The 23,596-nt window shown below is 35.8% G+C and overlaps 1 protein-coding gene across 1 annotated transcript in view; it reads left to right on the plus strand.

Moving 5' to 3' along the window:
• Positions 1 to 23,596, plus strand: part of LOC113231792 — a 406,442-nt gene that overhangs the window by 339,698 nt on the left and 43,148 nt on the right. Inside the window, exons 4-5 of the mRNA XM_026466324.1 lie at positions 4,180 to 4,257; positions 8,297 to 8,478. Coding sequence (XP_026322109.1) covers positions 4,180 to 4,257; positions 8,297 to 8,478 — 260 coding nt within the window. The remainder of the gene's footprint in view (positions 1 to 4,179; positions 4,258 to 8,296; positions 8,479 to 23,596) is intronic.

Raw genomic sequence — 23,596 nt, forward strand, 5'->3', positions numbered from 1 at the left:
ATAATAGGGGTTAAAGTATGAAATTGCCGATTTGTACTGAAAATCTAAATTGTTTATTTTTTAAATTTTTAACAAATTTATTTAATCAAAATAGTTGCCATTATTATCTATACATTGCTGCCATGTAATGGGAAGGTTATTAATGCCTTTGCGATAGAACTCCGACGATCTAGACTGCACAAACTGTGTGAAAGCATTTTGTACTGCCTCCTGGGAAGAAAACTTCTTGTCACGTAGATAATTGTCCAAATCACGAAAAAAATGGTAGTCCGCTGGAGCAAGGTCTGGTGAATACGGAGGATGACGAATGGTTTCTAACTGCAGTTCCTGAAGGGTCAAAATGGTTTCTCGTGCTGTGTGAGGTCTCGCGTTGTCGTGGAGCAATAATGGTGAAGATCGATTCATGAGTCGTGGCTGTTTTACTGCTAGTTTTGTCAACATGGTTCGGAGTTCGGCACAATAGACATCTGCCGTTATTGCTTGACCAGATCGGAGAAAACTATAGTGAATAACACCATGGTGAGACCACCAAACAGTTACCATTACCTTTTTATTGGTAAGTTTTGCTTTAGGACACTGTTGTGGCATTTGACCTGGGGTCAGCCATTGCATTTTTCTTTTCCGGTTATCATAAAGAATCCACTTTTCATCACATGTTACAATTCGATCCAATATTCCTTCATTTCTGTACCGGTTCAACAAGGCAACACAAGTTTCAACACGCGTTTCTTTCTGCAGATCAGTCAAATCATGAGGCACCCATTTTTCGTATTTTTTTATTTTATTGATTTGACGCAAGTGAGTCAATATTGTGGGTAAGGTAACGTTAAACCATGCCGCTAATTCCTGGGTAGTTTGACTAGGATCGGCTTCCACTATCTCTCTTAATTCATCGTTATTCACCTGTGTGGGTGGTCTTCCTCGTGGCTCGTTCGTTAAGTCGAAATTTCCATCACGAAAGCGTTTAAACCAAAATCGCACGGTGCGTTCATTAGTAGACCCCTCTCCAAACGCAGCATTGATCTGTTTCTGCCGCGTTCCGCGTCGGAACTCGTATTCAAAAATCACTCGAATTTTCGCAGTATCCATCTTTCTTGTCTAAATTGAATAACAAAAACAATTGAAAGTCGATATTCAAATGTTTCAAATTTAAAAAAAAAATCACAGAAACCATTTGAAAAAAGTTTCATTCGAAAACCTCAAACCATGAAGATTCTATGAAAATTCAAAGAACCTATTGCAATAAAACGGCAATTTCATACTTTAACCCCTAATAATATATATTAGTACCATAGGCGGTGAAGTTCTTTAAATGAATAAATAGACTCTAATTTTATAATGGACCTAAAAATAAATATTACAGATAATCCTACTTCTTTATATTCTCGGAATATTAATAATTTACTCATATTATGTAAGTCACAATATTACAATTTAAAGCAAAATGTGAACAGATTACAAAGTCTAGTAAATTGAAGAGGTTTGTAATTTCTGAATTGCAAAATCTAACAAATGAACTAGCCTGACAAGTTTATCATAATGCCACATCGTTGAAACGTCTTTTATAAGAGGCAAAAACTTCTTAATTACAGTGCCGCGCTTCCACAAATCCAGGACTTGGATTAACTTGAACTTACGATTGGCATTTATAAAATTAAGAGTAATGCGAATTGGAAAAGGGAGGTTTAATATTGTCGGATTTCTCCGCAAATGTATCGAGTTGGTCCCAAGAGAATTATAAATTATGATATTGCGAAATAGAATTTCATATTATAGCCAGTACAAGTACTTATACTCTACATTGAAATATATTTGTGTAAATAGTATTTCAGATTTCAAGAACATATTTTCTTTTTTTGTATGATACCAAGTGTCGAGACGGCCAAGTCGCGTTGCTGATGGTCAACGACACGCCTATCCATAACACTTGCAATGCCACTCAGAGTTTTAAATCGCAAAGATCTGAAGGGCACTGCCACTACGCTCGTCACCCTGAGGCATAAGTTGACAAGTCCCAAGTGCCTGTAATTTCACCAGCACCCTTACCCTTCAAAACCGGAACATATTAATGCTGACATTACTGCTTGGCGGCAGAGATAGGTAAGGTGGCAGTACTTCCCTGGACGAACCCTTTCACAAGAAGCTCTAATGCTACTATTATAAATAACTTAGGTCTCTTGTTTGGGTATTCTAAATAGTCTTTTAAGCAGCGGGAGTTAATATTTATGTTTTCACTTTCACTTAAATCACATTACTGTCACTTTAAATAAAAACTTTGAATTCGTAATTAGTGGAATTTTCAAGATAAAGTATTTTGTAATTTCGTTTAAAATACGGAATATGGTTCTAACTTTCTTCATCACTATTTCTTTCATCGTATTTTCTTCATAATGTACTTAAAATAAAAATAATCTTTGCAAAGTCTGTAGTTCTAACAACAAAAGCCCGCCATTTTGTCATTTTGTTTTGACAAAACTTCTCCTAATTCATTTTTAAACATGAGTTACGAATTGCATGCTTGTGTTGTGCTGTTATTATTTAAAAAGTATATTACTTTTTAAATAATAAAATTAATTATGAACAGATTAACTTTACATATTTAGAATCTGGTATGGAAGCAATTGAAAAATATACATATTAAAATCGATATCAAAACATCAGACAGAACGTAGATGAAGTATCCTTCTACTATATTAGTCGTGAATGCTTTGAATGTGTGACGGAGGCCGACCAAAGCCTGGCTACATAACAGCCTTCGACATGCTTGTGCACTCAAACTGGCAACTTGAGCCCACTGGACAGAATTTCGACGTCGGAATAAATCAATGGCCGTCTCGTATGCTACTGAATTTACGATCAGACGAATTAGCATGCATCAAGCCAAAGTAACTCTAATCTTAATAACATCATAGTTAGAAACGAAAACTTGAACCATATACAGTGTATTTTTGGCATAGGTAACTTTACATGCTAAGTTGCTCATTTGTGGTCCAATGAGTAAGTTATCGAAACGGTTCAGCTCTACAATGTACACGATTGAAAAAATACACAATTATAAACTTTCAAACGTCGAAACCACTAGATTGGTTCTTCAGTTACTTTCACAGTTTAATGGCTTACGGCATTTTGCTTCGGGTAAAGCCGCCAATATTAATAGAATCTAGGTCCTGCAGAAACGTGCGGTTAGGGCAATTTACAATCTGGGACCAAGAGTGTCATTGAGTGATAAATTTAAAGAAATTAACACTCTTACACTAGTGTTCCAATACATTTATGAAAATGTAATTTTGTTATATTATTTAATACATTATACTGGTAGTACTTATACCATTTGTTCATTATGTCACTTAATCATTATATCTAATGTTTGTTATACTGAAGGTTCATTATACACATTGAAATTATGCATAATAGGGGTAGAATCCAAACCTACGCGTAGTCTCCCGATGTTGGAAAGAGAAGGCGGAATTAAATCGTGTAATTCCATCGCACACTCTCCGTGATATATCCTTTAAAATACCGATAAGCACGCAAGTTAACGGCTCTCGGATTCAGGGCTCTGCATCTTCGCCTCTACTAATTCCGAATCACCTATAAGCCTCTTGACACGCTTGTCAATTGAATCCAAGGTGACCAGTTCGTATGTAGCAGAGCCATCCCAAAGGTGACAGCAGCACTCCATTCACGACCGGACTTATGCTTGATACAGCTGAAGCAACTGTCCCGATGTGAAGTATCGCCTCACCTTGGAAAGGATGCCAAGCTTCCTGGTTGCATTTTTGGCCATGGATTTAATGTATCTTCCGAAGTTCAGATTAGTTCAGGTCGGCTATCGGTATGGATAAATCACGAAAAGTCGGAGTCAGCTCAAAGGGACTCCGTTGTGTGGACAACGTGGCCTGCGTTTTGGTAGCATTAAATTGGACAAGATCGCCCTAATCGGAAACTGCCTTAATTGAATGTTAATGGCTGTAATTTCGACTGTGAATCAAATTGCATGTAACACCATTGCAAAATGAAGTTCATACAATAATAGGGGGCTTTGCACATATGATATAGCAATCATGCGCGATTAACCGCGTGTATAAAGACGTTGGAAGGAAAAGGAAAAGAAAAGAAACTTTTGTGTTAAATCTTTAAAGTCGAATCTTTAATAACATTTGATTCTCTTTGTTACAGCAAGTACCAACTTAGTAGGCAAGTTCACACAAAGCGTTCGGCGGATTGTGCAAGACGTCAAGGATGAGGGCACTTCCAGTAAGTTCCATTTCTTTGATTCCAAATATTATTAATAATAATAGTGACACATATTGTTTGCTCGTCCTGCTCCATTCGGCACGTATTGTTCGCCGGTTCTTATACCTTAGTCCCTGACTCCGGGCGACTGTGCCATTGACGGTAAAAAAAAACCCATCGATCGGGCAGAACCTGTGTCCGTATGACAGCCTAGGGTAACCGCTCTACCGAGTGAGGTCGAGTCAGTAGACCTTATAAATTTCCCTATGCGTTTATTACAGATCTTTGTTTTTTTTTTGTTATAGCGGTTTTTTGTCGCGCCACCTGTGCGACATCTTTGAAAGTTTTTATTCGCTCATTCTCACAGATATCGCTTTATATATTGTAATATTGATTTTAATGAATATTATGATGTTTCACTACAACGATATTAATTTATTTCTTGGGAAATCACACCACTAGTTTCTTAAAATTATTAATACAAAGATCGAACACAAAGAAAAATTCCTTCGATCAGACAGGACCTGCCAAAATTAAAAAAAAAATGGTGGCACGCAACGATATCTATGTACTAACGTAATATTTGCGGCGTTCCATACGCACGTTGTGTTTCACTGATGTGCGGTAAAAACGCTGCACATCTTAATTTACAAAAATCACAAATTAATTTACATGTTGCCCACATTTCGCTGACTAATTGGGTGAACATAAATTTAAAGTTTTAAATTATTCACATTGATTCGGTAAGTAATGTTGTGGTTTTTTATTAATTTGTGCATTATAATATTTGATAGTAGCGAAATAGTATATAAAATATCGCACTATCCATCTCGTTTCGTAAGCATGTAATGACGCGTGTTAAAACAAGACGCAACATAAATCATAGATTAATTAGCAACAGAGTATTCTAACTAAACAATAACAGAGTATTTATAATATGATTATAACAGTTACTAACGTTACCATATAAATTTAAAAAATCAAAAAAAACTAGGCTCAACGATATCTATGTACTTGACTAGGCTGCATAGTTTAAAGGTCTTTGCCTTTCCGCAAGGAAAAGTACATAACATAACATCAACGATTTCAACTACTCGACTGTATTTGTTTTTATTTTTAGTAATATAATAATTATAAATAGTAAGCGGAAGGCCCCTGAGTCGAACCAAAATGAAATGTATTGTGCAACCAATAGCGACTTTGCCAGGGGCGTTAGTTGCTCCAACTATGGATAAATATCATTAGTAAACACTCAATATTAACTGCCTGCCTAGCTCATTCCCAATAGGCACAGACTGTCACGTATGTCCACGGTACACGGTACTGATACTCTTTGATAAAATTTAACACTGAAAACAAAACATTATCACTATTGATAGTGTTTTGTTTGGAACCCTTTGGAACATATATTTTCTGTGAATGTTCTTGTATATAGATTGAAGTCGTTGGTGACAAGCGAGAAAATAAATAAGAAAATAACAATGATTGTATTTTTTCCGTTTTCATTTCAACATCGTTCCTCCTGGTTTTAATAACGTCGAAAATGTTTGTTTCCAAAACGCCTCAAAATCAAGATAAGTCTTTCAACACTGCGCACCCGACTCACAACCCTCGAATTTAATCCAATAAAAAGTAGTACAAACTCTAATTAGGCATTCGGGTCTGACTCGACGGCAGAATATTGAAAATCCAATAATTGATTGTAAAGACTGGATCTGATTGATCAATTTAACTAATGAAATGTAAACGTTCCACATAATCGGTGAAACGAAAATCTGTTCGTTTTACAAAATTTCTCGCTCTTGTGGGGAATGTCTCCAATAGCGTTCTTAGTGTCCACTTAATTTTTAACTTGTTATAAGACTTTAGAGCTTACATCAAATTACTGTCCGCATCAGCGAGGACGAAAAGCGAATCAATTCAGAGTGTACTCGCACAGATCCTGACCTATAGGGCGCCCTTCTAACAGAAGTGTCCAGTAGCGTTCTTAGCCGAGATCCGTGCGTACCTGAGTGCCCTCGGGCCCCCTATTTAAATAATCATACCAGTTAAAGTCCTTCAGCTCGCCCTTAAGTGCGTTGGCGCTGTCAAAGCCATCAGGAGCCGACCGCTAAACAGCCTTCACAAAAAAATTGTCCAAGAAATCTTTTGATACTATACTGCAACATTTTTGCGTACTTTTCATATAAATCTTGTTGATATTCTATACAAAATAATGTCCAATAGTCTTTTTACTTTATTGTACTGAATAGTTAATTATATTACCCCTTTATTTTACACTCTGTAGTCGGAAAATAAGTGCTTAATTAATTCACCATGAACTCCTGTTTAATTTCAAACCATTATCCTTTTCTCTCCGTAGGGAGGATTTCCAACAATTAATCGGGTAACTGTAAATTGCATTATTTGAAAAACTCAGTTTATTCGTAACACTGATGTATAAATATAAATAATTATAATATTGCAAAGATCGCATTGTGGAACCTTGTTTATAAGGTATAGTGTGGTTTTTTTTTTAACTGGGACAGTATGGAGAAATCCGAAACCGTAGGAGATACAATTGTGTATTATAAACAAACTGTCTTAAGAACCGTTAAGGCTATTTTTGTGAAAACAATTTTGGCGTAGTAAATTTTTTTGTGAAGTGTGAGTTGTTCATAAAAATGAATATGATGGGTTTTTTAATGCTGATAGACTCAGTTTCATGTAAGGATCATTTCATTGTATTGGAAAAAAAATCGGGACAACAGAAGTTGGTCAAATTTAATGACAAAAATGTTTTTAGGTTCCTTAGATACCTTTCTTATAATATCAAGTAACGGGACGAACGCGTCGTGTGCCTAATGGTGAGATACACGCCTGTCCATAACAGTTGCAGTACCACTCAGAGCTTTAAATCGCAAAGATCTATGGGGCACTGCCACTGCGCCCATCGCCCTGAGACAAGTACTATGTGCCTTTAATTTCTCCAGCACCCTTACCCTTCAGATTCTTCTTGACGGCAGAAATAGGTAAGGTGGCAGTACTTCCCTGGACGAACTCTTTGACAAAGAGCTCTACTACTGCTAAAATTATTTTGGATTTCCCCATACTGTCCCAGTAAAAAAAAAACACACTGTATAATATTATCATATGTATCAATACTGACCAAAAAAGCAGTGCACAGTTCTCCCAATTCACATTCTTCTTATCGTATCGAATCATATCGATGGCATTTATACTATAATGCGGTAGGCGGTAAACCGTGGTGGAATGATTTGCCAATCGATGTAAGGTACTCGCCGATTTTTGCCCGCGCCATCGCTAGACGTACAGGAAACGATAGGTACGTCGTGCGGGGAGGCTCCTTTCGCGCACCCCAAATAATTCACTTTTTTACGACACCAAGTGAAGGGATTAATAGTTGTAGTATCGCTGAGAGGTTTAAATTGCACAAATCTAAGGAGCACTGCACTTGTCATCCTGAAACATAAGTTGGCAAGTCCGATGTGCCGTTAATTTAACCACCACCCTTAACCCTTCAAGACCGGAACGCAGTAGCCCACATTACAAAAGTAAGTCTAATTTTTCGATTCACATTAGGCAACTTATCAAATATTACAGGTCGATATGTTACGTCTCTTCATTATTGACAACATTGTTCTTGTTCTTTGTATTTGATTTTCAATGACTTTTAACCGTAGCGCCATCTATGAGAAATCTATAAAAGTAGTTCGTCACCCAGTTAGATACCTTTACAGCTACCAGCCCGGTTAGAGATGTCGCTATTCATTGTACAAATTTTTTTATTGAATTGATATTGAATTATTATTATGTTTACTTGGCATAGCGTCTGGCTCGGCAGAAGACGTCGGTTCGAATCCCGCCGGATCGAAGGGATTTTTTTCTAAGTGTTCTATGTATATCTATGTATTAATAATTATAATAAACCAGTGGAGTAATTCCACAAAAATAATTGAATATCAATTCAATAAAAATTTAATTGTTCTTGTTATCTAGAAAACAATATTTCCTTGAAAAACTGTCATTTCGATAAAAATAACAATGAAATTTATACCAGGTGGGCAGACGAAAGAAGAGGTGATAGAAACAAACGAGCGGCTCCGAGCTGTGCGCGTGCGCCTGGACGAGAACTACGATACCGCGAAGAAAGCGCTGGTGACGTTGATGGCGCGGTACAGCGAGTCCAAATCGCAGAGGAATGTGTTCACTAGATATAACATGCTCAAGGTTATGATCAAGGTAAGAGATCTTTTCTTAGTTTCGACAAATACACCTCGTTTCACGAAGTCAACCTGGAAATTCTCTGTACTATTAATACCTGAGCAACGTAAATAAGTCCGGGGCACAACCCAGAACAGAGCCAATTTAGAAAAGTTTTTGTTTTCTAAACTAGTCCCACCGACTATCCATATTTTGTTTCCTATTACAAATAAATGTTAAATTGACCGCGTTTCTTTTTTGTCGGGAACAAAGATTTTTTTAAATCTAAAAAAGGCAGAGATGACCGTAAAGTCCTAAATTATGTCCACGGGGTTTCGCATTAGACTACCGGTAATGGATTTTTATTTTATTTACATTGTACTAAGTTTTCTTATACGCTAAGATTAAACAAAAAGGTTTTATGCTCAAAAAATCTAAATGTATTTCGCATAAGCTTCAAGAATAGAAAAAACTAAACATTTGCAATATAACTATACTTTACTCAATTTATTTTGTGTATTGAAATTCTGCACTATTTTTACAATTTGGAAATTATTTATTTTATATATAATAACATCGTGGCTGAATGGATCGTGCCTTATACAAAACATTTTAGTTGAACATGTTATTATCTATGGAAATCAATATGTTTAATAAAAAGAAAACCCACCATTTGCAAAATCCGTGAATGTTGTGTTGCGAAGCGATATTTATTCATACAAGAAATAAATTTTCGTTCTATCTATTTCCTCGCAAATGTAATAAAAAACATCGTATGTAGCACGGGTGGTAATAGTTAATAATAAATAATATCTCCCTCCACATAAAATTAATGACAAGCGCAGCAAGCTAACTTTCAAGATAGTTTTTTCTAACTAATTTCGGTGGCATGTTTTATTATTTAAGTATTCGACTATACTATCGTGAAATATTAGATAATATTTCAGGATAATTCACTCGAGTATTAAGACGAGTCATCGAAGAAGAAGCCGGAAAAACTGTCTGAAACATCAAATGGTTTAAGTATTTACTATTAAAACGGCCTTACTAAAATTATACGACACACTTAAAGCTACTGTGTAAACAATGTGCTAATTTGTTACACGGTAGGATATACTTTACTCGATCATATAAAATCCTGAAAACAGGCTAAAATAAAAGTTTAAAACGAATTAATTAACAATAAAATATCTTAACTTTGCACATAATTTTTATATGAAGATAAGTACTACAGAGAACCTGCTAAAATGTTGGTTTTAAATCTTTTAATTTTTATCACGTTTTTGACATAATAGAATTATCATAATTTACGAATATTTGTTACGACTATTATTTCTTTTTTCTTTTTGTGTTAATAATTTTTTTTTTCATGCATTATTTTGTCCAATTTTTACCATAAATTAATTAATTGAATGATAAAAATAATTTTATCACTTATTATGCTTCTTAATTTTAATTATTGTGATCTAAATTTTTATATTGGTTTTGATAAATTTCATAATAATTGTAATAATTAATAACACAGCTTGTATACGAGATTAATAATTAGTTAGTTATTATCATTGTAGTGTCCTTACGGGGTTCATGTGCTGGAATACTATTATGTAACACCTCTGTTAATCCACATGACACAAAGAATAAATGAATTATGAATTATTAAATTCACATTCATCCCAAACTTTGAAAATTGCCCAGCGGTTTAAAGACCGCCGCTACCCCGTCAGTCGCCATCGGGCGCTTGTCGACGTCGTATCTGTGTCAAGTTCATCTCACCTCCTAAAATATAGGCACGCGTGGAAATACCTCGCCTTAAGTAATACTTCACGATGAACTACAGTCACGGGTACCTCCACCAAAAATATATCTGTGTTTCGCCTCTTTACGAAGCATCCTCAAGGATTGTTGATTTTACGACTCTCGGCCGAAGAATGAACTCGCTCAGAATGTTTGTTCATATTTATACCCCACTACCCTCACTATTACCATCGTTAAAATGTGGAAATAAATGCAATTCAATTCATTTATTGTACGTAAATCAAATTTTTTCCATGTTCTAAAACACTCAAACGTAATCCTTTTTTGCTAAAATGTAAAATTAATTTTCTCAAATATGCTCGGAAATGTTTGCATTACGTTCAAAAAACGAACACGGAAATTTTTTCATTTATGGCCCGTGCTACTTCTTCCCGGCCAAGGCCTGCAAAGCAAGTACGAAAATCCGTTACCGTCCGCTGCTCTTAAGGTTTTAAATTTATTTTAAAATAGCAATGAACTATGTAAAGAGGCAAAAGAAAAAAAAGTGACGCGATGAACAAGTCGTGCATCGGATGGTAAGCTTCAAAGCGCAAGATCCGAGGGATACTACCACTGCGCCCGTCACCCTAAGACATAAGTTGACAAGTCTCATGTGCCTGTAATTTCACCAGCACCCTTCAAAACCGAAACACAGTAATGCTGACATTACTGCTTGGCGGCAGAAATAGGTAAAGTGGCAGTACTTCCTTGGACAAACTCTTTCACAAGGAGATACTAAAATAAACTAAAGTGCCCTAATATTGTTTTCTGTTTTTTCGTATTTTCGTTGTGAAAATTAGTTCTTGTGAGAAGTGTGTGTAATGGATAATACTGTGCCTAATTTAAACGGTAATAATAGCCACGAAAAACTGGTTGTCGGCTATAAACAAAGAAGATACATGATAAACCTATGAAACTTCCATATACCTACTGGAAAACTACATGAACCACATCATCAGAACTTCAGCAGACTACTATTAATGTGCCTGGAAAAACAATAACATTTTCTTTCATCAAAATTGTCCTAACATGCCTAATATTACTTTTGATAATAATTAATATTTTTTTTACTTTTTCTATTATACATCTTCCTCTCTTTAGTCGTTTATTATTTCCTGACATTGTTTGAGAAAAGCACTATATAAACCTCGACGGGAACGAGGATTGCTTGACTCGTACTTGATACAAGGCCTCGCTGGCGCTCTTCCTTGTAACTCATACTCGTTCAGAATTCCCTTACTTCCCGGCCTCTGCAATAATGTACTCTAATTATGTATTTGTGTTAACGTTATTATAGTTACCACCCACGATCACCAGGATCTTTTCGGAACTATTTGTTACACGGTTTCTTTTTTGCAACTATGCCTTATCAAGGAAAAGCTTTGCTGTCTATTGGATTGTTTATGGCTTTGCTCAGCATTTCTTACACTATATTTCATCCTATGTTCCTTTTTCTAGCTTTATAGACTCATGTACGTGAAGAACAACATATTTTCTATTAATATCAGGAAGACAGCTCTTCAAACATGCTCCGTAACAAAGGAAGTTTAATCCTAATTTCGATATTAAACTAATCAAACTCAATGATATTTTGTAAACACGGTCTGGAAACTAATATCGATAGTTCTTGTTTGATAGCTTCCCGTTAAATTAATAACTATAAAATGTTGACTCGAAGCTTCTTAAGTTTCGGTAAATATAAAAAAAAATACAAAACACGCAAAAATATATCGACAATATTATTTGAATTAACATCAAATTAGGTGCGCGCTCTCCGGACACGCCTATTGATTCTTAACATCAATCTATAAAGACGTTGTCTAACAAAAGTAAACTTGGTGGCATAGAATTGGATGTACAATAGAAAAAAATCACGGTTCAACGAACAGGCAAAGAAAAAGAATGGGACCGTTCTTGTGACCGCTAGGGAGCGGTGAACAAATTGTTCATTGTCAATTTTATTATTGTATTAGATTTTTTCATTCATTTTCATTATTACATAATAATTATAACTTTTATTGTTAGTTTTTTTTTAAATCACGTCACGTCGTCGCCTTGTCCGAACACCGCCAGTGTGCGTTGAGTTATGTAGTTACATAGTTATCTAAGACTGTGGCTAACATAAATAATAGACAATGGCTGACAGCCATCCCCACCCCACGAAAGTCGATCCCTTCCCTAGTGGCCAATATAAATATTACGCTCCATTTCGCTGTAGCCGCTCTACTATTCCGCTTAGAAACTTGATAGCGACGTCCACGCGATAACGCGTGTTCGGCCTTTTGGTGACAACACTCGATGAGTGTACATCGCGTGATTTACGCGTTAAATTGTAAGTAGAAACACAGACAACAAAGCACCTACAATCCTCAACCTCGTCATTGCATATGATAAACTCACTGAACGTGATATCTGATGCAGTTTAACAGTGCGCCAGTGTAGACTATTTAACTAAGAGATTCAACGACCACGCTGTTTTGTCGCCAACGCGTTAATATTCATGACTCTCTCTAATCCCGGTATACAAGGTTCTTTCTCGAAGAAATTCATTTCCAGAGCTAAGCCGCTGTATTTGTGTTAAAATGTTAACAACCGATCGACATACAAATAAGGCGACCGTAAATAACCTTTTGATCCCAAATTAACTGTACTCGTGTACCCTTACAATTATTATAGGTACATGGTTACTTTGAAGCAGTACATTTGTTCTTCCATTATAATACACAATTGTTACATTTCACTTCTCTTACAAGGCAATGGAATAGCTACATGTATAGAAATAGTTGTTGGTTTTAATTGTAGGTTGGTTAATACGTTGTGACGTGTAATGACCAGCTGACTGACAGACCGAAGAACTGGGTTCGCATTCTTTTTAACCGACTTCAAAAAAGGTTCTAAATTCGTCTACATGCTTTTTTTTGGTTGCATGTTACGCGATAACTCTGTTGCCAAATTTGTGAACCGATTTGGATAATTCTTTTTTTGTCAGAAGTAGTGGTCCCATTTAAATCTGAAGAAAATATTCCACCTCTAAGAGTGACAAACTAGGGGATGAATCCGGTTTCGCGTACTTTCCGGTAACCGATTTCAATAAAACTTGGTAAATAGATGTAATTTGATCACATTTGAGGACGGTTTTTAGTACTCTGTATTGAGATTACGTTTAATTGATATATAGCTTCAACCTGGACTCTGCTTTTCTTTTAGTCACAATTATACTACGACAAATTTTTATAATAATATTCTATATTTTCGGACAACAGAGATCTATAAAAATGTTAGTACAGATTTATATTCTACCAAAGAACCCAAATAAAGTGAGCTTTACAAATATATAGTATAGTCGAGACCGTAGTCTCTCCAGAAAACCCTATCTCTCGGGTCGGTAGATAGGGACAACATTATTTGGACAATATCCGTGTATCGAATACTTTTTGTAAGACTGTTATTTAATAATAAATACTTAAACCATTTGATAGCATAACAGTTTTTCCCGCTATGTTAAAAAGAGTAGATAGTCCTGAGACTTTGTTATTTTGGCTGTCAAAGTGGTATTTACAAAATCTCGCCAATCTACACATTTCTAGGTGCTTTGTCGTCAATTTGTTGAATTTTGGTTGAAATGTACTATTGATTCGAAATATCGTCGCCTTACTTTCTCAAACTCGTATCTATCTATCTTCTATCTATCTATCTTTTATCTAAATTTTGCTGGCTAATTTCACATCACATTTTCTTCGTATTTACACACTGGCTTTTATCTATTCTTAAAGTAATGCATCCAAATTAATCCCCTTGATATTTATTTAAAATGTCTAAATAGAAAGTTTTGCCATCTCCTGAATATTAACTCTTTATAAGATACGACTTTGAGAAAGTAAGGCGACGATATAATGTTCCTAGTTTGTTTTTAAATAATGAGAAACGCGATACATTTCATCAATGGTACGAAGGTTTCAACTTTTCATTGTTCTGACCACAAGAGCGAAGTTTTTGCAGGGTAATAAGGTTTATTCACGTTTTTATGATAGAACCAATTAGAAAATAATATTAATAGGGGAGAGCGGGGCTGAAAGTGCCGATTTTGACAAATACTTAAATAAAGTTGGGATAAACGACTGCTACAGCTAGTAGTAGTAGCCTATCTTATATAAAATTTAACCTAGATTTCGAATGTATGTGAAGTTTTGTGTATTTTTTATAGTTTTTTGTTGATCATTATTATTATGAATAGCGGTCGTAAGGCACTACAGACCCCTCTCGGGGGCAAGTTGTGCCCTAGCTGAGGTTGGTTGTGCCGTTCATAATATTATGCCTTCAACCTGGAATAAATTGGATTTATAAATAAGAAACCTTTGTTTACTTTATATTTATTTACTGTAGTTCGTTTATTATATAATCAACTTTAAATAATCAACTTCAAATAATCAACTTTAAATTAACAGTTTTAAATTTGTTACTATTTAGCAGTTTTAAATGTTCGTAATATGAAAACAAATAATAATTGCCTATTATTCTTCTTCGTATGGCAAACTCAAAGTATCTTCTATATTTATTGTTATTATTATACTATATAAACTTATAATAGAAATGAGATCTATTTATATATGCCTTTAAAGGCTACGATACTAAGAATAATCAAAAATCCTCTTGATACTTAAGGTTAAGCTTGGCTCCTTAATTATCATATTATTAATCAGTCTCTCAAATTTGTCTCCATAATGTCAAATAATTTAAACCAATAAAATAATTAAAAACTTAACCTATTCTTCAGATGACTGATCAGAAAAGCAGTTAGGACATACAAATGTTTCTTCATTTTCAACACATTGCAAATGTGCCCAATTCTTACAGACTCTGCATTCAATCCATTTTTCTCCAGGCGCAGAGTTAGAGTAAGAGTCACAGCATATGATGCAGTACCATTCTAATTCGTTCTCTTCATCGGTACTTTCATCATCTTCTTGGAGAACTTTCCTTCTAGCGGCATTCTTCCTTTTTTGTTTAGTTTCTTTTTTGTTTTCTTTACCAGCTTTTCCCTTCCCATTTACTTTAGTCTTACTTTCTTTCTTTTTCTTAGCCTGTTCTTCTGCCAAAGCATTTTTTTCCGGAGTATCCGTAAGAACAGCTGACTTTCTTTTACGTTGTTTATTATGTCCCAATAAACGGGGAGGAGCTTTAGGTAATGGTCTAATCAACTCCGGAGAGAAAGGTGCATCGTTACCTTCTGTTTGAGAAGTGATGTGATCACCAGCTTGAGCATAATAGCGAGGAATAAGCTCTGAACTATGGTGTGACTCTGGTTGCTGACAACCCGATGGACCGGGCTCGTTTCCACATTCCACATTGATAGATTGCTCTATACCTGAAGGTCCTGGCTCATTTATCATTGACGCTCGGTGATAATCAGAGGTCCTTTCTGGCATGCTTGAGGGATCAGGTAAAATCATCTCTTGTAAGTGAAGATTATCTGGCATTGGCCGATCGGTGACGAAAGATGGTGCAAAGTCTTCGTCTGTAAAAATAGTCGAATCATAAGGCCAAATACCAGCCTTTTTAAATGCATTGCAAATATTGGTGGGTGTTGCTGCTAGCGGGAATGCACATTTAACTATACCTGGTATTTCGTAGATTGACATAGTCTTCCCAGGATTATTTCGTAGCCAGTTGTTCTGGGCTTTTGAGCAGTATGTTTTGAAAGGGCCATTGACACCCACGTCTAGTGGTTGCAGGCGGTGGGTGCAATGTGGTGGGAATGATAGGAATATAATTGAATTTTCTTTGGCTTTTTCAATGACATCAATATTAATTAATGTTAATGTGGGATGAATGGTTGTCTAGCAGTAAAAGTACTGGTTCTTCAGGACTAGGCTTTACATGTTTTATGAAATGATCCATAAAGATCAGGAATTCCGCGCTTGTCATCCAACCCGAGCGGTTACCAGCACCAACACACTCAGGAGGGCCGTCACGAATAAAAAGATTTTTGTATTTCAGACGTGGAAATACGAACATAGGCGGAATCGTGTTACCTAAAGCATTTACCGCTAGCTCTACTGTGACTAAAGTTCCACGTTCTGCTGATACAATTGCTCCTACTTGCTTTGTTCCTTTTTCAGCTACAATTTTCCTAGGTTTCAGCACAGTATGGACTCCAGGCTCGTCCAAATTCCATATACGTGAAGGAGTGAGATTATGTTTCGTAATTTGATCACCAAGTTTCTCAAAGAATTGGTTCACGTTATGTCTGTTGAATGAGGTCGCGCGTCCTGCACTCGTTGCTTCCGGTGTTCTTATCGATAGTGTCGGGTTTCTTTTCAAAAAATTTGTCAACCAATCCTTGCCGGCCTCACCATTTTTATGCCAAGATGGTGGAATGTTTTGGACACCATATTTTGTCGCACACTGGTATGCAAGTTGTCTAACTTCTCCAGGTAGAAGGCCGAAGTAGATAGAGGCGCTTTTTCGGATGTATGATGTCATTGACGTCTCTTGTTCATCATTAAAAACTAATCTTTGTTTATATCCAACCGTTGGAGTAAGTCCACTCTTTATTTTTTTGACGTACCTTTGCAACGTTGTATGACAAATGTCCAAATTACGAGCAACAGTCTTTAATTTGCATCCGTCCTTAATGACCGCGTCCGCAGCCCTTTGAAGAAGATCCTGGGAAGTAGTTCCCCTCTGTGTCTTTCGCTTATATGTTCTCATTCTATAAAAAATAAATAAAGGTTATTAAAGGTTAGGTGGGGGTTGGTTGTGCCGCGGCACAATTAACCCCTAATGAATGGCACTTTTTACCCCGTTTCGATCACATTGACATTTTATCATATGTAAAAAAAAAATTCTGTACAAAACGTAAAACTTGCATAGATTAATACCTCTAGATAATTTACAAAAGCGTTAGTAAAACTCCCATATCCGTAGCACCAAAACGTGCTAACGTGAGACCAAAAAGTATAGACACGAAAATATTTACTCACGTGGTGCTGGAGGACCCTTTCACACACTGCCGCTCGGCCCGAGTCACAGACACAACTGAAATGGCTGCCGCTCATGCGCTACAACGTCAGACCGCTAGGCATTAACCGCGTAATATGAACGTATAGCTATCTCTTTCCGTTTTTGAGATATTTGAATCGGCACAACTTACCCCCGGCACTTTCAGCCCCGCTCTCCCCTATTCCAAAAACACAAATAGTATTCACATGGTATTATGACGTAATGATATCACGTGACTGATATTTTTAATTAACCAGAAGTCTATTGAAATAAAATGCGAGTAGACAATTTCTTCTGTATTTTGGTGAGGCTTTTTTCTCCTTAATCCATTCTTCCTAAGCCGAGTCTAATTCAACTGGAAATAATTATTTTTATTCTACAATTATGGATCTTTTTCAAAGCGTTACCGGTCGTTAATGTTCCAGTTTGCAACACTAGATGGTGCCACTTGTGTAGAAAAGATTAAATATCAGTAGAGTAAATAATCAGTAGCAGTGAAACAGAAGTGAGCGTGCCTGCAGCTCCGGTACCTATCTGGAACATAGGATGGGTACTGTACGTGCACCCGGGACGGCCCGAGTCACAAGCCTCTCGAAGAACCGGATGAAGTCAAGTGACAGAGGTCTGTGACAACTCTGTACACTGGCTGATCTGGAGTCAGAACCTGAACTTATAAGGTTCCTGTGCGCGGACAGGTTATAGAGCCCTTCTCGTATGTAGTAGGGTAGGTAGGGAGGGTCACTATAATCAAATTAACGTAGAAAGATATGGAGCTTGTCCAAATAACGTGTTAATTTGTTACACGATAGGATGTACTTTATCCGATCTAAAACGAATAACACATATTTGAAACGGTTCTTTTTGTTCGGAAAAATCCCACAGTCTTCAGCAAGGTGGAAAGTACACGAAGACACAATAAAAAAAATTGTTTATTGAATAACTTATTGTACAAATGAATAACTATTAATTTAAATTATATTATATATATTAATTAAAATTAAGAATTATGCGAATAAATGTAAAATATAACACATATACCTGAAGTAGGGGAATCCCGTATTTCAGGTAAAAAGTAGTTACTAATTATACAGGTGAATATGTGATTAAATTATAAACAAAAAAATAATTCAACAATAAAATGCAAATCTCAAATCTAAAATGCAAATGTCAAACCTATACGCTTAGATTGCTTAAATTGGACAACATTTATTTTGGGATAATTAATAAGTTCTGTGTATCATCGTAGGACATATATTAGGACACATATTGAAGGAATTCTTGGTGAATTTCCTTAACCTTTATGTAACAAAAATTATATATGGCCAGTTTGGGGTTTAATTTATTATACAAAAATGGTCCAAGAAACACAAAAAGTCTGGAAATAAACACATGTTTTGATGATACAATTTTGGGGCAGACAATATCTTTCCGTCTTTTGTTAGTGTTTTCAGGGGGCTTAGCATAACCTTTCCAAAAACAATTTTATTTCAATGTAAGCTTAAAGTAAGCTTATTATAAATATTACTCATATTCGTCCCATGACGAACCTGTCAACCAATATTATTGCAAAAGTGATTGATAGAACGAATGATTTCCCAATATTGTCTATTCCTTACTAGAAATAGGAAAGAGATAACGCTATGTAAACTATATAATGCCATCTCTTTCTTTTTTGGTGGTTCGAATTGTCTTATCGTAGTATAATGTTTAAGTACTTAATATTATTTACATTCAGAGAATTTTGACTGTTAAAAAAAGAAAAATATGTAATAATAAAATCTATTAAACTTACATTGTTTTCAATTATTATTACACAGTTCATGAAGAAAAATAAATAAAACAAGCTGAGTCTTGATAGTCACGTTGTGAATTCGGAACTATAGTCTAGTATCTAGCGCTGTCATAATTTTACGAAATAAACATCGCGTATTTTTATTTAACGAAAAATTATTTTCTATGTGCTATTAAATAAAAAAAATCAAAATATTGAAAAGATATAGTAAATAAATAAGTTTAACTTAACTTTTAATCATTACAAATCAATATTAAGACAATAAAACTGAAAATAATATTGTTTCCATTGCATCCGTGTAACTATTTTAAGACTGCTAAATTTGACATAAGAGCAATGTTACTTTAATGTTAAAGTTAATAGTACTAACTGAGTAAGTCAATAGTCACAAAGCTGCCATTAAAGCATCAACATTAATAGGTTGTGGTAGGCCTCCTGTACTATATGGGGTGCAGTTGTGCTGTTTGAGAACCGTGGACTTAATAAATAATTGGCTTAAAATTTGTAGGTACCTTACACGACTTATACAGAAAGTCAGTGGGGTAAAGGAAAGGGTGGAAGGTAGAAAGAAACCTTTAGAACCGCTCACTGGGCTCTCTCAATGATTAGTAATGAAGTTTTAGCAATACCACCCCAAGATGTAATGCAAAATGTAATAATTGATTGACATATGGCGTAATTAACTTACCTGGTTATTTTAAAATCAGCAAAACTGCGAAGTTTTTTAAACACATACATTAGCTTACGGATTCCACCGCTTAGTGCTTCGATATGGTGCTTAAAAGAGAGGTTATCATCTATTATAACACCTAAATACTTTACCTTGTTAGTAATAGCGATGTCTGGATACTTGCACAGGTTGTTAGTAGTCTCCTTACAATGGTGAGCATAAAATTGTGTGTTGGTTATCGCATATACAACTGCATGAATTTTATCCGTGTTTAGTGTTAATAAATGTTGCTGGAGCCAGTTATTTACGACATTGAATCCTCGCTGTGGATACTCATAGACTTCCTTATCAGAGTTAGCAGAAAAAAGCAGAGCAGTGTCATCATCATAGGATATGATCTTCCCACCATCTAATTCTAGATTACAAAGGTCATTAATGTAGATCAGAAACAGAGTCGGGCCTAAAATACTTCCTTGGGGAATTCCATATGCAGTACTCTTGAGATCAGAACTGAAAACGTCACCTATTTTGACACATTGGGACAATAAATTGAAACTGGTTGCCTGTAAGACTACCCTCTTTCATGATAATATTTGTGCGATGGCGCCAAAACTATACAATAAGCTGCCTAATTATAAACTCGAGACTAACAATAATGCCAATTTTAAAAAGCGATTATTTGATTAATTTACTAGGAAAGCATATTAAAAAGTCGTCGATTACTTAAATGATGAGGACATAGAATAACAGTTAACTACCCCAAAATAATGACATTAATGTAATTAAGAATTTTAATTAAAATTAAGATTTTTGACATTTTGTAATTAAAATTTTGTATATAGGTAGTGTTAAATTAATTCAATTAAGCCAATTGTATGCCGAGAAATTGGCAATACGTACTGACACAACAATGTTAAATAAAACCTTATAGACGTGCGTACACAATAAATGATTTGATATGGTTTGATTTGAATTACTTAAGAATAAAATATCTAACTGTGTACATAATTTGTATATGGCGATATACTCTTTAAGTACTACAAAGTGATTTTCAACTGAAGCCCTATAGTTATTAAATTCACATTTACCTCAAAGTTTGCCAATTGCCTAGCGGTTTAACGACACGCGTCGCGCCGCCCGTTGCCCCGTCAGTCGCCATCGGGCGCTCGCCTTAGTTATAATTTGCATCCTAGCATATGATCAGACTGTAAAATGGAATTTCTCTTCTTCAAAGGGTAATAACAAATTCAAAAGTTGCAAATGCACATTAGTAGTCAATATCATTCGTATTTTTAGAACCGTACGTGACTTCTTTGCCTTATTATTCTGAACAAAATCCTTAGATCCATCGGAAATAGACATGGCTTGTTTTGCAAATAAATAATGTATTTTATCGCGATCCGTGGGGATTTAGGTTCTTTGGCTTTAGCCTAATAAATAAAAAGTCTTTTCCTAGATTTATAAATGACGAGTGACACTACAAATATCAGCTATCTAGGTATATGATACATGATTCACAGAGGCAGGAAATGACCAAACGTTACTGACACTTCCTCACACACTGGCACTCTCTATCGATGTTAACTATTGATGTTAGAGATTCAATCATACACAGCCAGTCAATCTTTGCAAACGTTCACAAATTCAGTGGCGCCGTGAACGCGCGTTCGCGAAACGCGCGTCATCTACGCTGTGTTGGATACATCCAACACAAAACACAATGTACGCGCAAACTTTGAACACCCCGCTCAACGCACCAAACGCACCGTTGCCAATTTATGGCCTGTACAGACGACTGTGTGCCCCCCCGCGCCTTTCTTGGTCATGCAACGGGATATTGTTAGTATTGGTCTATTCAAAAGCGCGTAAATCGCGCTATAGACGAACTTCGACCTAGTTCGTCCTAGACCTAGACGCGCTTCTCACACATCTTTGCATGGGTTTGTACCTGTGTTTGAAGCGATAGAAACGCAACTATCTCCGCTAAGAGCCTCTAAAGCGTCGTAAACGCGCGTCATCTGCGCGTAAAAAATAAGCCTTATGCACAGGCCGTTATAAATAACTCCATGCGTTTGTTAAGGTCTTAATATTCGTTTTCGAAATGTGAAAATTCGCATAATAAATATATATGTATATTGGCAATTATAAATATAAAATATAACTGCTTTCAACGCGTAGGTTTCAAAATTACCACTGCAACGTAAAAGTCGTCACCGACAAGTTTCTCACAAACAAAGAAACGTCATAATAACTCAACGAACCATCGAAAACTTCTAATCAAACTAGTTCCTTTCGGACAGCCCATAATTGGGTAAAAACATTCCGAGTTAGCAATCTCAAGGTACGTACATGTACCAAGTTAACTTTACAGTTGATCGCAGAAACGTCTCATGATATACAAGAACGAATAGTCTAAGGTCGGTGATTCTCTAACTGAACGGATATTTTGGCAAAATAGTACGTGACTCCGAGGTCCTCCCTCGACGCAGGCTGGTCACGTCTGCCAACCTTCAAGTTAGTCAGGGTTGTCCTGCAAAATTTTGGGCTCCCATTATATTTGTGCGTCTTGAATGTATCACTGGAAAACAATTTACTTGTTGCTACGCAGGACGGGAAAGAATTTTCGCACGCCGAATTGCCTTATTTTTCTTCCTTTCGCTTTACTGGAAGTACTTTCTTAAAATAAATGTGGCAAAGGATGATTGTAAACAATCCTCTTTTATTGTTTTCGTAAAGTTACTTGGGAAAAAATGTTTTATATTTTATAAGACGTGGCCGTGGTAAACCATTTAATGCCGTTTTAAAGAGGCCAAGACCAATAGCGACTGGGTTACGCTCATAATGAATAATGAAATTTGTAGTTATAATATTAAATCCACTACCAATGACTTCAAAGTAATATAACTGGGCACAAGTACACTAAAATTGCGTCATTATTTACAATGTTCTTTATTGCAAATTTGAGCATTAGGTAAACACAGAGGAACTGTTTACAAACCTAGTATACGGCTACATGGTAAAGTAGACAAGCAACAAATGGCAGTCTCTACAATATGTAAAACTTAAAATGTAAGCACGTATTAATAAATTAATTTAACATTGGTTGAAAATGACGACTTTTAGCAGCGATACAAACGCGCGATTGCATCAAGTCAATCACCTAAATCGGAAGTATATCGATGCAATCGCGCGCTTGTGTAAAGATAGACGATTAGCGACTGCATCGCTTTTTTCGCTGCTAAAAATCGCCGTGAAGCTCTAAAGTGTACGATCGACTTTGTAATCTTACTGGAAAACAGTGTTTAATAAATATCGGTCGAACGCAGAAGAACGTTTACTCTTTCATTACGCAGCATTTGATGTCGACATTTTTGCTTAGTAATAAATGTCACTCAACACTCGGCTCAAGATCATTATAAAGTCCAAGACTTGACTTTCCAGATAATAAAGCGCTTCCAAAGCTGAGATTTATAAATCGAACTTGGTTTCGACTAAACAAAGATGGCGAGTTAAGCAAATTTTTCGTATTTACAAAACGAATTTTAGTTTAATTTGAATTTATTTTGTAATATCTTACTTAAACTTAGGCAAAATTCGAATACGAAAAACTTACTTAGCTTGCCATTTTTACTTAGCCGAAGTCAAGTTCGTTTTAGATTTTTGTTACAATACCAAGTGACGGGACGAACAAGTCGTGCCACCAGGCGGTAACCGAAACGCCTATCCATAACAGTTGTAGTGCCACTCAGAGCTTTAAATCGCAACGTAAGTTGACAAGTTAAAATAAAAATGGCGCTATTGAATGCATTTCTGACTTGAGAACTTGCATTTCTTATATATTATTGTAATTGTTGTTGTTGTTTTGTTAAATAAGTAAGGTACTTATTTAATTATTAAGT

This window comes from Hyposmocoma kahamanoa, unplaced genomic scaffold (genome assembly GCF_003589595.1).
Source record: "Hyposmocoma kahamanoa isolate Upper Pololo Valley unplaced genomic scaffold, ASM358959v1 66, whole genome shotgun sequence".
Taxonomy (NCBI): Eukaryota; Metazoa; Arthropoda; class Insecta; order Lepidoptera; family Cosmopterigidae; genus Hyposmocoma; species Hyposmocoma kahamanoa.